The sequence below is a fragment of the Mustela lutreola genome, chromosome 5 (assembly GCF_030435805.1).
Source record: "Mustela lutreola isolate mMusLut2 chromosome 5, mMusLut2.pri, whole genome shotgun sequence".
Lineage (NCBI taxonomy): Eukaryota > Metazoa > Chordata > Mammalia > Carnivora > Mustelidae > Mustela > Mustela lutreola.
The window spans coordinates 48053782-48071592 of NC_081294.1; the positions used below are offsets into that span (position 1 = coordinate 48053782).

Below are 17811 nucleotides of genomic sequence, written 5' to 3' on the forward strand. Positions count from 1 at the left end.
AGGGTTTCCTGTGGCTCCTATGCTCCAAGACTTAAAAGTGGCTTTTTATTCAGAGAAGGGGCCAAACGGGAGGGGTTGGATGGTGGGGGTGTGCGGCGCAGAGAAGACCATCCTGGGTAACTGATCTAAAAGAAACTTTAAATGTAGTCAGGTTACTGAAGCTTAATTGCTTCAACCTTTTTTTTTTTCCCCCTCAACCTAGAGTCTTCAATGATTACTGAGGCTCAGGATGTTACCCTAATAAAATTTTCTCTTTGTCATGTCAGCAATTACTCAGAGAGTAGAAAATAAACATTTGGAAATGGTTTTAACAACAAAATCCAGGGGAGTTAGCTGTGATTTGAGGATAGGTTAAGGAAAAAAGAAATTTTTAACAATGCAAGAAATGCAGTTCACCCAGAAAATGCCAATCCCCACACATTCTGGTGTATTAAGATGTGGAGCTTGCTTCTGAAATTGTCTTATAGGATAAAAAGCAGTGACATCAACTAGCAAGGCAGTGATGAGAGTATGGGTTCTCACTTCTATTTTCACCATTTTGGCAGAACAGAAGGCACTCCAAGGAAATGGTAGGAGCTACACTTGGAAAGGGAGGTGGGGGGCAAGGTGAACCAAAGATTTTGAAGAAAAGAAAGGCCTTGATTGGAATTATGACTTAGAAAGCTCCCTGGGAGAGCTGATCCTTGATGAACTGACGGGGGGAAAACACCATAGGCAGAGGAACCAGTTTGGGGGGTACTGGGACAATGCAGACAGCCTGGAGCCTGGCAGCAAGCAGAGGAGAAGGTAGATCCCAGGAAGCTCTGGAAGGAGAAGTGAGATAAGAGGCTTGGTTTGGAACATGCTGGCTTCCACGAATGGCATTTGGACCAGAACTGTTTGGAACAATGGGACATGATGGTGAAAATGAGGAACAGGTTATCGGAAATACAGAACCAGAGAATCAGAATCAGCTAAAATTCATGGATTTCCTGCAAGGTGCCAGGCCCCTTTAACTGTATAGGAGGTATTAACACAGCAAATTCGTCTATACAACCAAACAGATGCCACCTGCTGCAAAAACCAAAGAGCACGAAGAGATCTCAGGAGTAGCCCTGCTCCGACAGCCGGGCATGGAAATGGCTTCACATATGCCGCCCTCACTTGGAAAACCCTTGCCTGTGCACGTGGGTTCCTCGGCGACCATGTCCAGCCAGCTACTAGATTAATCCTATAACCCAGCTCCTCTTTCCTGGGGGGAGGGTATGGTGAGCTGATAAATGCTGCAGCTAGACCGAGGGGGGCTGGCTTGCCCTGACCCCAAGAGAGGGTTTTCTTCGACCCCTCCCTTTCAGCCCATCTCCAAAGACTTGAACACTAGCGTTTTATTCCTCTGCCTTGATAAGAACCTTCTTCTCCCAGATCTTCATGGCCCCCAATCAGGGAAAAGGTCTTCCTCTCAGTAAGGCTCTCCCAAAGACTCAAATGGACCCCAACATTCAGGCACATGTCACTCATTTATCTGGCTTCAGGCAACCATGAGCTTTCTTCCCTTTGTCCCACTCTCTACTTAGTAAAACTGCCAGTTAAAAATAATAGAAAACCTCTTAAGTGTCCAGCAACACTGCGATCGGTTCATAAATTAAGGATCCTCCATGCAGTCCAGCGCCATTCAACACTTAAAAATTCAACGAAGCTTATCTACTTACCACTGATATGGAACAATCCCTAGACACTCAGTTAAATGAAGAAAAATGCTAATAGTGTGTTTTACCACCATTTGAGCCAGGGAAGAGACTCTGGGTACTTGTATCCAACTGCTGGGGCACAACACTGTTTCTTGAATGACAAACGGTCACTCTTGGAACTAGCGCCCACAGGCTTGTCCCAGGGATGGGGTTGGGGGGGGAGCGGGGTATCGGGGGAAACAAAACTTAACAAGGAAATGAAGGATTCTAGCCACTACTTGACTTCTATTCTATGGAAATTGTTAAAAACAAGTTTTCTGTTCCTGTCTTGTTACCAGGATACCATTTTTCCAATTACTCACAAAGAGCAGAGATTATTAACCCTGTGATTTTCTTCCAGTGGGACTATTCAAGATCGCACTTCCTGCCATCCACCAAGGTTAAATAATGAATTACGCATGGCACAATGGTAATGAAATTCTCAGAATGAACTTCTGTACACTCCAAATAGGTTTTCTGGGCAGGGTGGAAGCGGGCAAAGAGAGGAAAGGCAAGCATTAAGAGTGTAAAGGTCTGATGGACCCAATTTGATTTTGTAGAACAGTGAGGAAGTCCCCAGAGCCTCTGCGAATGTACCCTAATTCCATTAATCAAACATGAAGCCACAGTGTCTGGGAGATTTTAGAATGAAATGCAGCAGGAACCAGTTGCAATGGTGCCCGCTGTAGAATTACCTTTGGAAGAACCTCTTTGCAATTTCCAGCGAAGGAGGACGGCTTGTCAAACTCTGACCTCAGCAGCCTTCCCTGTACAGAAAGGGAGTCATTCTAGAAAGGCCTGCCCTGGCTCATTATCCCTTATATTGAGTTCACGAGGCCCTCAGGTGAGCCCCCCATGGGCAGGTCACTGAGGGGCAAAAATGGGTACAGCTGTTCCTAAGAGGGGCTGAGGGCTGAGCCTGGGGCTCTGGCTGTTTCTCACACCAGCAAGCCAAGTGATGTTTAAGAGATGTGGCATCCCATGCAGAGGACCCTATTACATCTTCAATAACCATTCGATATATTGCTTAGGCTATGGTTTAAAACCTTGAGCCCAAAGCCAGAACATCTGGGTTTAAACCCTGGCTCTGTGTGAGTCTTTGTAACTCTGGGCAAGCTCGTTACCCAGCCAGCATTTCAATGTCTTTATAAAATGGAGATAATAATAGTAGCTGGTTTGTAGGGTTTTGTGAAAATTAAATAACATAATCCCTGTAATGTGCTTGGTACATTTCTAAGTGCTAATTAACTATTATACATGGAGGAAGTTGATGTGAAAACATTTGACAAAATTAAACACATCATAAAAATGTAAGTCATCATTATTAAGTATTTGGTATTTCAGTTGACTTGAAAAGAAATTTCCCCACTTCCTAAAATAAGTTAAACATCTGGATCTAAACATACAGAATTATAACAACAAAAGGAGAGAAAACGTTTCCATCCACAGATGGGGAATATTACTTATTTAGGCCTAAAAATAACCCAACACTGTCATATAACTTGGATCCTGTTCCATAAATAATCATAGGAAGGTTAGTGATGGGACGTTCAAGTACAGTATTCAAAACTTCTTTTCTGCATATACATCTGAATACGAACATCTTTTAAAATTAAAGTTTTCCTTCATCTGCCAGGCAGATAATACAAAGGTCTTATCAATAATTCATCCTGCCAAAGAAACTCATTACTCAGCCAAGTCTATGACGAAAATCCTGTCAAGAAGCCTTGTTTTGGCTAAATAAGACAACTTAATTTAGTGCAAAGTGAATAATCCGACTCTAAATCATTCATTCTGGGATTAAACATTATGGATTTCTCCATTATATATGCATCCCAGGCCTGGACATGTATTAACTTCTGTATTGCTTGGCTGTGAGGGATGGCCCCAAGGGGTGGCCAACCCCGTGTTCTTGGAGCCTCTCTGAGGCTACGAGGTCTGGTGGGCAGAACAAAAACCAAAAAAGCAAAAAAAAAAAAAAAAAAAAAAAAAAAAGGAGAGTTTTGGAGAAGCTAAGAACTTAGAGTTGGAAGTTCTCAAAGTCAACCTTTTGCATAATCTGGGTGTCCCCTCCATAACTACTCTGAAGGTAGGTCATCCCCTTCTATGGGAATACTATCGTGAATATGGAGTTTCCTACCCATTTTAGTTAAAACTTTCTACATTTAAAAGAACAGAAAAGCCAACTCAAGCTATTAAAAGCAAAATGGCAATTTATTTCCTCATAAAATACCACAAGAACTAAGATTATACTTTCAGTCTTGGCATGATTGAGACTCAACCAGTGTCACCAGGGTTTGCTTCTTATTCTCCTGTCTTAGCGGCACTTCCCCTTGAAGAGTCGCCCTTGTTTGTGCAAGCACAGCGGCAGCGGCAGCCTCCCCTTCTCTTCTTCACAGTCAGCAGGAAAAGATCAACATCCTGCATAACTGAAACAAAAAGCTTGGAATTGGGTCCTTGGGGCTCTAATTGGCCTAACTTGGGTCTTGTGTCCATCCCTGACCTACTCATTAGTGTAGAGAACAGGGTAGGGTGATGCAGTGCTCTGATCTTCCAGGCTCGGTTGAATAGAGGATAAGTCAGGTGCAAGGAAACTACAAATAATGGAAAGGCGAAAGAGAAGTGTCAAAGAAATCAGAACAGATGAATGCTAGGTAACTAAAACCCTACTCACCACATATTCAAATAAAGCATTGAAAAGCATTCCTTTGGTTAGATAGAAATTGATTTCTGGAATTTAAAATTCCCAGTCCTAAATTTGCCTTCTGGAATTACATAGAACAAGACTACTTCCTCTTTTCAGTGGCGGTTCTTCAACTGTTTGTAACACATATCAAATCTCCCTTGCTCTGTTCTCCTCCGGTTAAATGTACCAACATGCCAGAAAGAAGACTTTTGGGATTAGAAATAAATCAATGCATACTATTAGACAGTAGAATCTTATTGTAGAAGTAAATATATTTTCGTTCTTTTCATCTTTGTTTCAAAGAAAATGGTTTTATTAATAAATTTGGTAATGATTAGCATTGGCAAGGCTATTGGGGAAGTATACATTTTTAAGACCAATGAGTTCTGAAAATGTTCATTGGGTAATTTGGGCTAACCATTGAAGACACAGAAGCCCAAACAAAATGCTTCTCAGTGTTCTTTAAAATATCAAAGAGCTGGGTGCCTGCGTGGCTCAGCGGGTTAAGCCTCTGCTTTCTACTCAGGTCATGATCTCAGTCAGAGTCCTGGGATTGAGGCCCAGGTCAGGTTCTCTGCTCGGCAGGGAGCCTGCTTCCCCTTCTCTCTCTCTGCCTGCCTCTCTGCCCACTTGTGACCTCTCGCTCTCTGTCAAATAAATAAATAAAAACTTAAAAAAATAAAATAAAATAGCAAAGAGCTAACAAAATAATGAAAAATCACTAGGCCTAAAACGAAAGAACATGCTAAATCAGAAAGGAACTCTAGAACTCAAAGTTGCCTTTGTTTTGGAAGTGTTTTCTAATCTGGAAAAATATATCTACAAAATTAAATTGTGGTTTTGGCTGCCTCATGAAGTTAGATGAAAAATGTAGGGTGTAGAACTCATCAAATTTAGGGAAGTTGATAAACCATTCTTAGTATTAGCTAGATCAAAAAGAACTAGATCAAAAAGGGTTATACCCTCAGGATACGGGTGAACCAGTAGGAACTCTGGGCTCTCAGGAGCTTACAACCTGACTTCAAGTCATCGACGTAATCCATGGAGCTTGAAGCAGTAGACTTGAGTTATGATGGTCCTAGACTGATAACACACAATATAGCAAATGCAAGTTCTTTCTGGAAAAGATCACAATATGCTAGGACTCAAATTATTCCTACAAATAAATGTAAATTGTACTAAATGCAATACCTTTATACAGTCAAGTTAGCCAGGCAGACAAGAAATTAAGACACCATGAGTAAGAATACGACAAGACAAAAGACAACAAAAACAGAGCCCAAAAGACCCCAAAGAGTGGAATATCAGATAAGCATGCATAGAATTTTCAAAGAAATAAAGTTAAGCTTGAATTCCAAGTCCATTCAATGGCAAAAAGGAACATCTCTTTAATAGATGGTGCTGGCACAGTGGGACATCCACATTCAAAATAAATAAATAGATAAATAAAGTTGGACTCCCTACCTCATACCACACACAAATCAAAATGAACCAAAGGCCTAAATATAAGACCAAACCAAAACACTCTTAGAAGAAAAAAGAGGTATATTTTCGTGACTTTGTTCAGAAATAGATTCTTAGATATGACACTAAGATAACAAGCAACAAAAGAAACAATATACAAAATGGACTTGATTAAAATTAAAAACATTTGTGTAAAGGGCACTATCAAGAAATTGAAAGACTAAATATAGAATGGGAGATATTTTCCAATCATATGTCTGAGAAGAAATCAATATCCAGAATATATAAAGAACTCCTACAACTCAACAACAAAAAGACAAAAACCCAACTTAAAAATGATCACAGGACTTCAAAAGACATCTGTCCAAATAAGATGTACAGATGACCAGTAAGCATATGAAAAGATGCTCAATACTAGTAGTCATTAGTGAAATGTAAATCAAAACCAGAAGATATCACTTCATACCTACTAGGATGACCATATATTTTTTTCAAATAGGCAAAGAACAAGTGTTGATGAGGAGATAGAAAAATTGGAACTCTCATACATTGCTAGTGGGAACTTAAAAAGGTACAGTCACTGTGGAAAATGGCAGGATGGCTCCTCAAAAAACTAAACACCCAGAATTACCATCTGACCCAGCAATTCTATCCTCAGGCATGTGGCCAACAAAATTCAAAGCCAGTACTTGAATAAAGACTTGTATGCCACTGTTCACGGCAGCATTATTCATGACAGCTAAAACACTGAAACAACCCAAGTGTCCATCTTTAGACGAATGGATAAACAAAGTGTTGTATATACCTACAGTGAAGTGTTACTCATCCATAAAAAGGAATGAAGTTCTGATATATGCTGCAACACAGACACACCTTGAAAACATACACTATGGGAAATAAGCCATATATAAAAGGACAAATAGTGTACAATGCTACTTATATGAAATATCTAGAATAGGGGAATTCATAGAGGCAAAAAAAAAAGTACATGGTCATCACCAGGGGCTGAGGGAACAGGGAATGGAGAGTTATTGCCTAATAGTTACAGAGTTTCTGTTTGGGATGACAAAACATTTTGGGAATAGATCATGGTAATAGTTGTAGAGCATATAAATATAATTAATACCACTGACTTGTATACTTAAAATGGTTAAAATGAAAAATTTCATATTATATATATATATATATATATATATATATATAAATAACAGTATAAATAACAGAAATAAATATCATTTAATGAATTTTTTCATTTTACCCATTTAAGTATACATATATTTAAGTGTACATATATATCTCTCTCTCCACAATTTTTAAAAATTATATATCTATTTATCTACCTATATATCCACAATGTAAAAAGAAAAAAAGAATCCAGATAGAACCCAGCACCTTTTTCTTATATTCTTCACCATTTGGCAGGGATGAAAACACCCCCACAATGAACCAAGATATATGAGGTGGATTTAAAATTGAAAGGAAAAGTAACCCAGCATACATCTTAGGGGCAATAAAAATTCAGTGCAGGGTCCAGTCTCCACATTTCTGGTGCTTTAAAATTATGATTCAAATTCAAAATGGTGCCTCCTGCCATCTTTCTAGATCTTCATCCCATTGGAAGCCCAGAGGGGTGGCGAGTACAAAAAGCATGCATGAGAGCAGGAGACGATGGCAAATGACAGCCATAACTAGTGCATAGAAGCTTCAGGAGTGACAGGGTCACTTTGGAACAGTTTCGTGTGGAACACAAGATTAAGCCAGAGCCAAAGCTCAGGCAGGTAGGGGCAGCTGAAGGTATGAACCAGAGGGTGAGACTGTTCTGGGGCTGGCTATGGTGAACCAAGAAAGGACAGAATCAGAGCAAAACCAGAGCAGGGCACAGGATCTGAAGACAAAGGAAGGTAAAAACAGGATCAGAATCCAGGAAAAGGTGTCAGGGCAGAGTGGTCAGGAATCTACCATGACAGCTGCTTACATGTCAACCTGTGAGACACACTCTCAGAGGATCCATTGCCCCATGCTTCGGATCTCTACCAAGATCATTAAAAATTCAGGTAGCAGGGCCCAATTCCAACTCAGTGAATCAGCATCTCTGGGGGGTAGACCCAAGTAAATGCATTTTAACATACTCTCAGATAGGTCTTAGGCCATCTAAAGTATGAGAACCCAGATCAGGGGACACACGTGCAGCTCCTGAGGTAGACCAGAAGTCTACAAGTTCAACATTCCAGTTCTGCAAGTGCACCATATGTATCCTCAGTGCGGAACTCTGCAGATCCTGCCAGCATCTTCCAGTTAACATAGACTTATAACTCTACACTGACTAGGGCTGTGGACCTGAGCTAACAACAGTGCCTTCTAGTCATAGAGTTGTACCAAGCACTGGGCCAACTGCTTTTCTGGTATTGCTATGTAAGGACGCTCCCATGACTATCCCATATTTACAAATGATCAAGCTGAGGCTGAGAGATGGCAAGCAACTTGTCCTGGGCCACCTGCTGGGCAAGAGCAGCTTTGGGCTCTAGCCCATTTAACTCCAAGACCTGTGCTCTTTCCGCACACCTACACATTGCAAAATTTTCAACAATTCTTTTAAAAAAAAAGCAACGCAAAAAAGCAGGGGGCTGGTGGTGGAGGTTATAGCATTAATTGACGGTGAGTCTTAGGTTAATTAAAAAACTTTTCTCACTACAGCATACCCAGGGCACGGTGGTGAAGCAAGACTCTGCTGTCTTTTCTAATCATCTTGATCCCCAAGCCAGAAGGTATTGTCAGGTAATGTAATCTTGTTCTGGCCTTTTCTTCATCTAAGTGAAGAAGGGGCTGAGATTAAGTTTGGGAAGAGATTGAAAAGCAAAGCTCAGAGGAACAGATTAAAATGATGCTGAGGCATCCTGAAGCAGAAGAAAAAAAAAAAAATGATAGGACTTTATTGATGGAGCTGCTGAAGGGAGATAAGACACATCTCAGAGGGACCAGAGAAGGGAAGGAAAGAAGCTGAGGAGGGAACAGAGATAAACAGGGTAGAGAGAAAAGATAAGAGGCAGCATGAGGGTGAGGCAGGGAAGAGGAAGACAGGATCAGGGGCTCTGCGGGAGAGTGGGACCCAGGCCCTCTGCTTTCTCTTTTCTCAGGTACATTTTTAAAGGGCGAGGGAGCCACACTCATGGAATAAGTTAAGTGCCAGATCCTGATTAATCTCTGAGCCCAAATAGGCCCATTTAAGTAAGGCTAAACTTGAGTCTCTTCAAGAATGTGAGACCCTCTGGCTTTGTGCCCTTCACACTCCCCCATCCATTTCCAGGTTGGCCCAATCAGACAGATTTAGAAAGGGAAGACCCTGAACCTAAGATCCCCAGTGCAATCCTGTCTACCTCACAAGGGAGTAGAGTCATGAAGAGCTCACTAAGGCCCTTCATACACCTGGAAGGTCCAGAGTGCCGGGGTCGAGGACGTGGGCTTTGAAGGGTTTGCTCCAGGGTTTGAACCCCAGTGCAGCAGCGGGCTACCTACTTTATGAATCTGAACTTCCATTTCCTCAGCTGTCAAACAAGGATAAAACTGGCAACCCCCTCATAGAGAGATTCTTACGATTCTATAAAAATCATGCATGTAAAGGGCTTAGGGTAGAGTCTGACATCCAGAAAGGGCTCAAGTAATATTAGGGATGACTTCTAGTGCTGTTATTAGGCTCAGGCACAAAACTACATACACACAGTGGGCACCCCATGAAAATACCCCATTGGATTGAGGGGAAATCAGGACATTTGCTTTTAGTTCTGTCTCACTCACCATGGTGGGAACACAGGCTGTGAATTTACTTCTCTGAGCTTCCATTTTTCTCCCCTATCAAATAGGGATGTGCTCTTGCTCTGACAGTATTGTGGGTTTGGAAACTTTTAGAAAAGTAGGAAAGCACGTAGAAATACAGCAGAGGTTATTTCCCTTACTCTATCATTGCACTTTTACTCCTAGCTGCCTACTCTCTGACAGACTTACAAAGTTTCACCATAGCTAAGAATTTTTGTCACAATTTTCTTCACTGACCTGGGCTGAATATATCTGCCTCACTCTTCTACTGATGCCTGACATCTGCATGAGAGGTTCAGTTTCCCGGCTTCAAGAAGGTGTGTGTGTGGAATTTCTAAGCTTTTTATCCTGTTTATATCCCTCCATTCTTTTTGCTACTCAGGTACATTAAAAATGATCCAAACATTTGGAATCACCAAATGCATATTACAGATGGAAGTGGTTCCATAGATTGTAAGCCGTCAGAGAAGAGGGACTAGGTCTGTCCCGATCATTTATCTGCCCCAGCACCCAACAGGGCCCTTTGGCACACAGGAGACACCCAGGATACTTCCATTGGATGAATGTGTCAGAAATCAAGGTCCTTGACCCAACAACCATTCCCAGTTTCTCCCTTGCTGATTGATTGTAAGTTTTGGCTAAATGGCTATGTGTACATCCTGGGGCTGAGTCATGATTCGTGTAAATTAGGCCCAGATATCTCATTCGCCTTGGCCAAAGGGTAGGCATGTGGTCCAGTGAAGTATATGGCCGATGAAACATACGAGAGGGTTTTCTGGTAACTTCTACAGCAGATTTCCAATTTTGATAAAGGGTAAGAGTCATATTAGGGGAAAAGTCCTATTCCTTTCCATATCCTTCCTTCCTGTTTGGGATCCTTTTGTGTGAGGGCACATCAGAGTTGTGACAGCCATCTTGCAACCACGGGGAAGGAGCCAAAAGAAGTCACAGAGACTCTTAATATCTCATTTCCATGAAGCTGCTGAGCCAACCCTCAAACCGACTATATCCAGATTTCTAGTTAGATGAAATAATTAAGTCTTTAAGTCACCACTTTTTAGTATTCTCTTACTTGCGGCTGAATACAATCTTTCTAAGACAAGGAATAACTGTGCCCTGAGAGGGGTCTCCCATTATTTTTAGATACAAGAGGGCAGAGAGTTGCCTATTTCCAAGTTCTTTACTCTGCAACGAAGGTTTCCACTTAACCAGTCTTCCATGTTTCTCTTATAATCTTAGCATCATCCCATTACCCCTCTGATGTCTCTGAAAGATTAATAGCACCACCTTGACCCCCAGACATTCTCTCTCCGTTTATCTTTTCTGTTTTCTCATTATCACTTTCCACAAACCAAATATTATATCTTGGTTTTTAATACTTTAATGGGCCTCATCCATAGTAATTGGGACATTTAGGTCATTATCATGTCTCCTCAGATCTTCTTGAACAATTTTATTGATCATCTCTTTGAGCAAAATCATGTGGGGGTACTAGACCCACATAAATTTGTAACTTAGGCCAAACGTTATCCTGATTAATTAGCAACATTTCCTTCTGGCGCAAAGCTGCCCTCCCTTTAGAATCGTGGTTCACAGTCATTGCTGCGTATTGAGGTGACCTAAAAACTCCCCTGATAGCCAGGTCTCCCCCATGCCCATTAAAATCAGGATCTCAGAGGGGAGTCAAACATCATTATATTTTGTTACTGAAATCCCCATATGATTTCCATGTACAGTTGACTTTGAAAATCAATCAATGCTTTAGGCCAGTTCTCAGTCTTTAATGCTCATACGAATAACATGGAAACCTCGTTAAAATGCAGATTCTAACTCCAGTCTCTAGGGTGGAGACTGACACTCTGCACTGCTAACAAGCTCACAGGTGATGACCATGATATGGTCTGAACCCCATGTTTTGATTAACAAGGGTCTAGCATCTAGATTTAACAGTCTATTTTAAGACTGGACCATAGCAGAGAAAAAATGATCACCGCAAGAGAGTCAGGAACTCAGGGTGGTTGTTTCCATGTCTGGTTTAGTTACAGACTTCAGTGGACAAATCATCCCAGTTTGCCTGGATTTGTAAACATGCTATAGTCATTAGGGGTTCCTGAAGGGGTTCCCAGCAGGTGGGACTTGAGTTTTAAAATGAGAGAAGTGGGGCACCTGGGTGGCTCAGTCGTTGGGCATCTGTGTTCGGCTTGGGTCATGATCCTGGGGTCCTGGGATCGGGCCCCGCATCAGGCTCCCTTCTTGGTGGTAGGCCTTCTTCTCCCTCTCCCACTCCCCCTGCTTGTGTTCCCTCTCTTGCTGTGTCTCTCTCTGTCAGGAGTATGGATGGAATCTTTAAAAAAAAGGGGGGGGGGGACAAGTTGGTCACCCTCATTACAGGGTGTTCTTCAAAAAGGAACAGAACAGCCAACCTTCACAGTTACACATTCTCCTTCCTCTTTCTGGGTACGGCAGTCCACCACAGGGTCAAGGGTGTTCTGGGAAAGATGGTTCAAGGGAAAGAAACACTGAGTTGGCATGCACCAGGAACTTAATGTGACCTCAAAAGGGTAAACAATCAGGTAGATCCAGGTTGACCTAGAAAAATCCAAGAACAGTTTTATGACATGGCCACACAGAGAAGTCCAGGAGTTGTGGTTTAGGTCTGCCCTCTGGCTCTGTGTAGCCTGGGGTAACTCAGTCCCCTCATCTGGGCCTCAGTTTCATCAGGTAAAACATGAGAGTTGAATTGCTAGATGTGTCGGGATCTTTCCTGGACACACTCCCAGCCCCCAATCCCCACGCAGCACCGATAAAGCACACAACTGCAGAACAGCACCTTTCCAGCTCAGATGGAAAATAAACGCATCTTCTGTTTCATAAGCAGCTAGCTCCAGCACGCCCCGAGACCCTCATAACAATACCAGCATTCATCCTACTCCAGCATCCTTCTCTTTGCTGTCCTTTGATGTTCAGAGAGCTGAGAAATTCACGATGCCTTTTTTTTTTTTTTTAATGGTGATAACATTTTGACAAATCCAAATGAAATTCTATTTTGAGACCCAGCCTTTTGGTTACAAGTGGCTTCCTCCTTCTGATCTTGCCTTCACCCAGGGAGCTCACTTCTCAACTTTTTGTTTTCTTTGGAGAGACAAAGAGTCTCCCCAGCCACCCATTGCTGGATTCCTGTTAACCTTTCATTAAGCCCGCTGACAGCTGGCTCCAACTCTTCATGAGTTAGTTCAACACATTCCCATTTAAATGTGTCCCACCTGGCTTCATTAAGGTTCCTGCCAGGTTCTCCACTTGCGGCTTCCTCTGCAAATGCAAATAAGATTCTGAGTAAATAATATGGAGACAAGGGAAGATTGAGCTATAAAGGGGTTAGGATGGGGTTGGGATAGGAGAACCATCAAAACACTCAGGTCGCCCTGGATTTGAGCAAACTGAAATCCATTTGGGACCCACGCAGGCCAATACTGCAGTTCTGTATGCACTGAATGTTAAACTAAGGCCCCAGTTGTGAAGTACAGGATAGTGGTTAAGAGCGTGGGGTCCTTCCAGCCTGGTTCAAGGCTCTGCTCTGTCATAGGGGGTTGGTCCATGCGACCTTAGGCAAGTTCCTTCACCTCTCTCTGCTTTTGTTTTCTCAACTCCAAAAGCAGGAGTAATATATCTTTTTGCTGGGTTGCTGTGAGGATTCAGTGAGAAATGGCCTTGAAACAGTCAAGTACCTAGACCATAGCAAATGCTGCTTAAGGATTGGATATTATCTCTGATTTAACCTAGAAAGACCAAGGTCAAGGTTGCAGAATTAGTTTGTCATAAATCCTCAAGGTTGGATTGTGGACCCACCATGTAAAAATCAACTATAAGAACCACATCTCCATCAAAGTCCTTCCTTGTGCAAAAGGCAAATCAACACTGATTCCATTCTGTTGCATTTCCCATGTATGTTTTATCTCATTTAAATGTTTAAGCTCTCTAAGGGAAGCGATCCTCTCTCCTGGGCCCTAGATACTAGGAAGTTATTTGTAGGTGGCTACCAATTCATCCTGATTGCATGGAGAGGGAAAGAGGAATTACTAGACCAACAGTCTCCTCTGACCAGGGAGTCTCAGCTTAAAGATTTATGTATCTTAATTCTTCATTTGGTAAAACCCACACCCTGCCTCCTAGACTTTGGAGTCTCAGACTAGTTTCCTTGTTCTAGCCTGTCATCCTGGGTTGCCCAGGACATTACTCTGACTAAGTTGGAGTGGTAAGTCCGTCCAATGGACACAGACGCTTTCCACTCTGAACAGCACCGGCACTTCCCTAGCCTCACTCATCTGTAGTAGCTGCTTGGCCTCAGGCAGAGCCCAGGGGCTTCTTCCACACCATGGCTAGAAGTCAGGAGATAGGACTCTCTGATCTGCATTTAGAAAAGGAGATTTCTGCCATGGCATGGAGAACAAATTGGAGGGGGGAGGACTGAAGACAGAAAGTCCAACCGCGCCAGCTTAAATGAGGGCTCTGACACCCACTTCCACCTGGACCTTTACCTCCTGCTGTAGGAAACTCTTGACTCTGTGCCACCACACCTGTCCCCAGAGAGCCCTGGTTAAGGGAGAACCTTTTCTCAAAAAAGAAAATGTGAGCCGAAATGATGGTGAAGTTCTATATTGCTTCTGGCATTACTGATGAGACCCAGACCCAGGGTTGCTCCGACCATCCCTGGAGGGGGGCATGCACTCCAAAAGTTGGGCATAAACAGAGAGATACAAATGCATAGGAGGCAAGGGCAACTAGGGTCAAAAAGGAACCCAAAATTGTGTCCCAGACGCAAGGCAATTTGGAGAGACATGAGGTCCTTCTTCCTATATCCGGATAGCTGCCAGAGAGAAGAGAGATTACACATGTTCTGTGTAAACACAATGAATCTAGCTATGACCCATAAGCAGATGTTATCTGGAGACAGACTTTGTTTTAAATATTTCTAAGTCTCAGAACTGTCCTGAGATGGGATGATCTCCTTTAGATGTGGTAGTGAGCTCACCATCACCAAAGCTAATCAAGCATAGTCTGGACGATCACTTAGCATGATGCTACCTGGGAGATTAAAACACCTGGGAGAGAAGGTGCTAAAGGTCTCTAAAGTACTTCCATTTGTGAAATTAAAGCAAGACTGGACCATGACACCAGTGGAATCAACAGGGCTTTAAAAACAAAACAACACATTCTAAGACTTCTTTTGAAGATTCCCACATCATGTCCCCGTTCTCCATCCTGAGAAAAGGTGGCGTATTAGAGCGTGAAAAGACCGTCTTCGTCTTCTCTTCCATGCCGCATGTCACCAAAGTTGTTCTTACATTCTCCAACATTGTCTAGCCTGCAAGGAGAAAGGGGAGTGTGAGAATGGAAAACGCAATGACTGGAAAGAAATGGCCGTTGCTCACCCACAACATAACTAACCACGGTTGTCAGAGTTTTGAAAAGGGCTCAGACTCCTCCCATCTAAGCCTCTTCACTCACACATGGGAAAACCGATACTGTAGGAGATAAAGGGCTTTTCCCAGTCTATTCCAATAAGGGAATTAAACGTTTCTATATTAACAGAATATAAAATCAATATCACAATGTGTGTATGACTTTGGAAAGCTGCCTTGTTGAGTCTCAGTTTCCCTACTTGTTAATATTTATTTGGTAACAGATAATTTAGTATTGATGCAATTAAGGGAAGGCTATGGTCTTCAACAGAGTTTACACCGCTTCTTTTCATTTCTTTCCCCAAAAGCTATAGAACAGGACAGATGTCCAAAAATCTCTTTCCAGAGATGCTTCAAACTATTTAAAACAAAACAAAACTGTTCTGATGGTCTAATATTGGGCAGAGGAACCAAACCCCAAGAATGATATTCTTTTCATTTTCCACAGTGCCAACTCTCTTTCCCCATAAACTCCTGTTTAATAATGTCCTTTTAAAAATGAATTGCCCAGAGTGGAACAATTCTGAGCACAGAGGACAGAGGCATATCACTTTCTTTCTTTTGCATGCCGTGCTTCTATTAATGCAACCTGCCTTTGTTTTTATATTTAAGAGAAATACAACAGTGTTAATCAAGGCAAAGGTTAATGTGAGTTAAATCCCACATCTTTTTCACCTCTAATACCACACTTCTTTAACCCTTAACTTAAACAGAACACAAGCACAAGTCATTAAACCACTGAGTAGTATCTAATCATTTGTAACAGCTTGTGCAGTCATTACAACAATCAGTCATGCAAGATGAATTACCTCGTGTGTTTCGAGAAACAACTGGCTTTCATGACTTTCCCTGAAAAGACAAGGCCATGGGTAAGCAGAGTAGCCGTGCTAGAACATGTGAAATTCTGGGAAAGCCCAAAGCTGCCTTACCAAGAGCAGAGTTGGGCCAAAGGTGAGAATTTAGGGGCTGGTTTTGGCAAACGAAGCCATTCCTTTTACTTCTTCGGGCCCCAAGGCAGTGCCCATCGGTTACGCATCTGTTCCCGTATTGTTGGCAATAATGTTAAGCTGCTTCATTCTTACATCTTTGGCCACGCAGAGCTGAAGCACTCACTTGAGTTTTAAAACACTTCCTTATGAGACATACTCACAAATTCCAAAACTGTATGAGGACCAGTGGCCTCTGCCTTTACGAAGGGCTTTGCAGGAAGGCTAATGGCAGGCTTCCTACTGAGATCAGAATTTCCTTTGTCCGTGTTCACGGAACAGGTATTGAAACATGCAAGTTTCACTACTGTTGCGTGAAAGGGCCAAGATGGTTAGCAGTTCTATTTCCTCATTTACCACCTCAAAACAGTTTCTGTTAATGACTACAGAACAATTTCCCCCCATTTTACAACAGAACCAGATGTCACATACCTCTACTTTGCATGACAACTATAAACCCTGTTCCATGACTCCTTTTTACAGTGTGTTAAAACTATTTTTTTGAAGAGGTGTGTGGTGGGGTGGGGAGGTGTAAGGTCACAGACAGGTGGGGAATCTAATATGACTGTGGGTCCCACCCCCTGAGAAGTGCAGATCGGAGCATGCAAGTACCTTTGCACGGGATTCCAAGGGAATCCTTTTCCGCTGAGGTCTGTCTGTGGAGCCCAGGTTAACAAAGCTTGCTTTAAGGCAAGAAGAAGCCCGAGGTCATTCATGGCTTTCTTCCTGGGGCAGTCCTAGCCAGAGCAGCAGGCTGGACCAGGGTTTCCTCTACCCTAAGACTATGATAATAATAGCATTTTTCACTTAAGGCAGTCATGAGGAGGAAAGGAGTTAGACACATCAGGAAAATAACAGCAGGACTGTCAGTGATTGAGTTTCCAGAAAAGTTCTTGCTTTTCTTTTCCAAAATATAAACTTCATCAGGAAGATGATACATGAAGGCTTTAGCATCCGAGGGAGAATAAGTTTCCCTGTTACGGCCCTGAACAGGATGGAGTCAGTGATGGAAATGGGACTCTGGGGGAAGGACACAGGGACAGGAAGTGGAATGAGGCCATGCCCACATCCTCCTGGATGCTCCCCAGTTCCCAAGGGCACCGTCCCACCTGGGCCTGCCCTCCTTACCTTGAAGGAAAAGTGCCACAAGCAATGCCAACAGTACGAATCCCAGGGAGGGAGCAATGATCATCAGCCAGTCGGAGTTGATCATTTTTACCTGGTGAGACACAGGGATGGCGATTGGGCTAGTCCTTTCTGAACATTCCCCCCGCATGATTTTCCTGTTCCAATCACACCCTCCACTCGCCAGCAGCTTCACTGCTTCCCCCCCACCCCCAACTTTGCCCGATAGGGCTCAAGATCGAGGCAAAGCACCCTTGCAAATCCAAATTTTTTAAGAAATCTTTGCAAATCTGGAATATTTACCCAGACCACCCAATTCTCCCCTCTATGACATCAGGCATATGGGCTGTGGGGTTCAGGGTTCTGAAGGTAGGAAATCTTCTGCCCAGTCCTGGGCAGCTCTCCTCACAGCTGATTTAGACCTCCGGAGGCAATAAGATTCAAGAAAAAAAGGAACTCATTTCTAATTTTCTACAGCACTGGTTCTCAAAGTGCAGCCAGGGGACCCATGAGATCAAAATGATTTTCACGAACATTATTTGCCATTTTCACTGTCATTCTCATAAGATGGACAG

At 42.7% G+C, this 17811-nt stretch overlaps 1 protein-coding gene across 3 annotated transcripts in view; it reads right to left on the reverse strand.

Moving 5' to 3' along the window:
- Window positions 1–14303: 14303 nt before the first annotated feature.
- TIMD4 (T cell immunoglobulin and mucin domain containing 4) overlaps window positions 14304–17811 on the reverse strand; it is a 32952-nt gene continuing 29444 nt past the window's right edge. For 2 of the 3 annotated variants that reach the window (XR_009353817.1, XR_009353816.1), the window contains exons 7-10: window positions 17240–17330; window positions 16055–16794; window positions 15935–15974; window positions 14981–15028 (exon numbers count right to left, since the gene is read on the reverse strand). Coding sequence is in view for 1 of the 3 variants with exons in the window: in XM_059174138.1 (XP_059030121.1) it covers window positions 14944–15028; window positions 15935–15974; window positions 17240–17330 (216 nt within the window). In the remaining 2 variants the exon portion in view is untranslated. Of the gene's footprint in view, window positions 15029–15934; window positions 15975–16054; window positions 16795–17239; window positions 17331–17811 lie in introns of all 3 variants that reach the window. The other variant, XM_059174138.1, reaches the window with a different exon arrangement.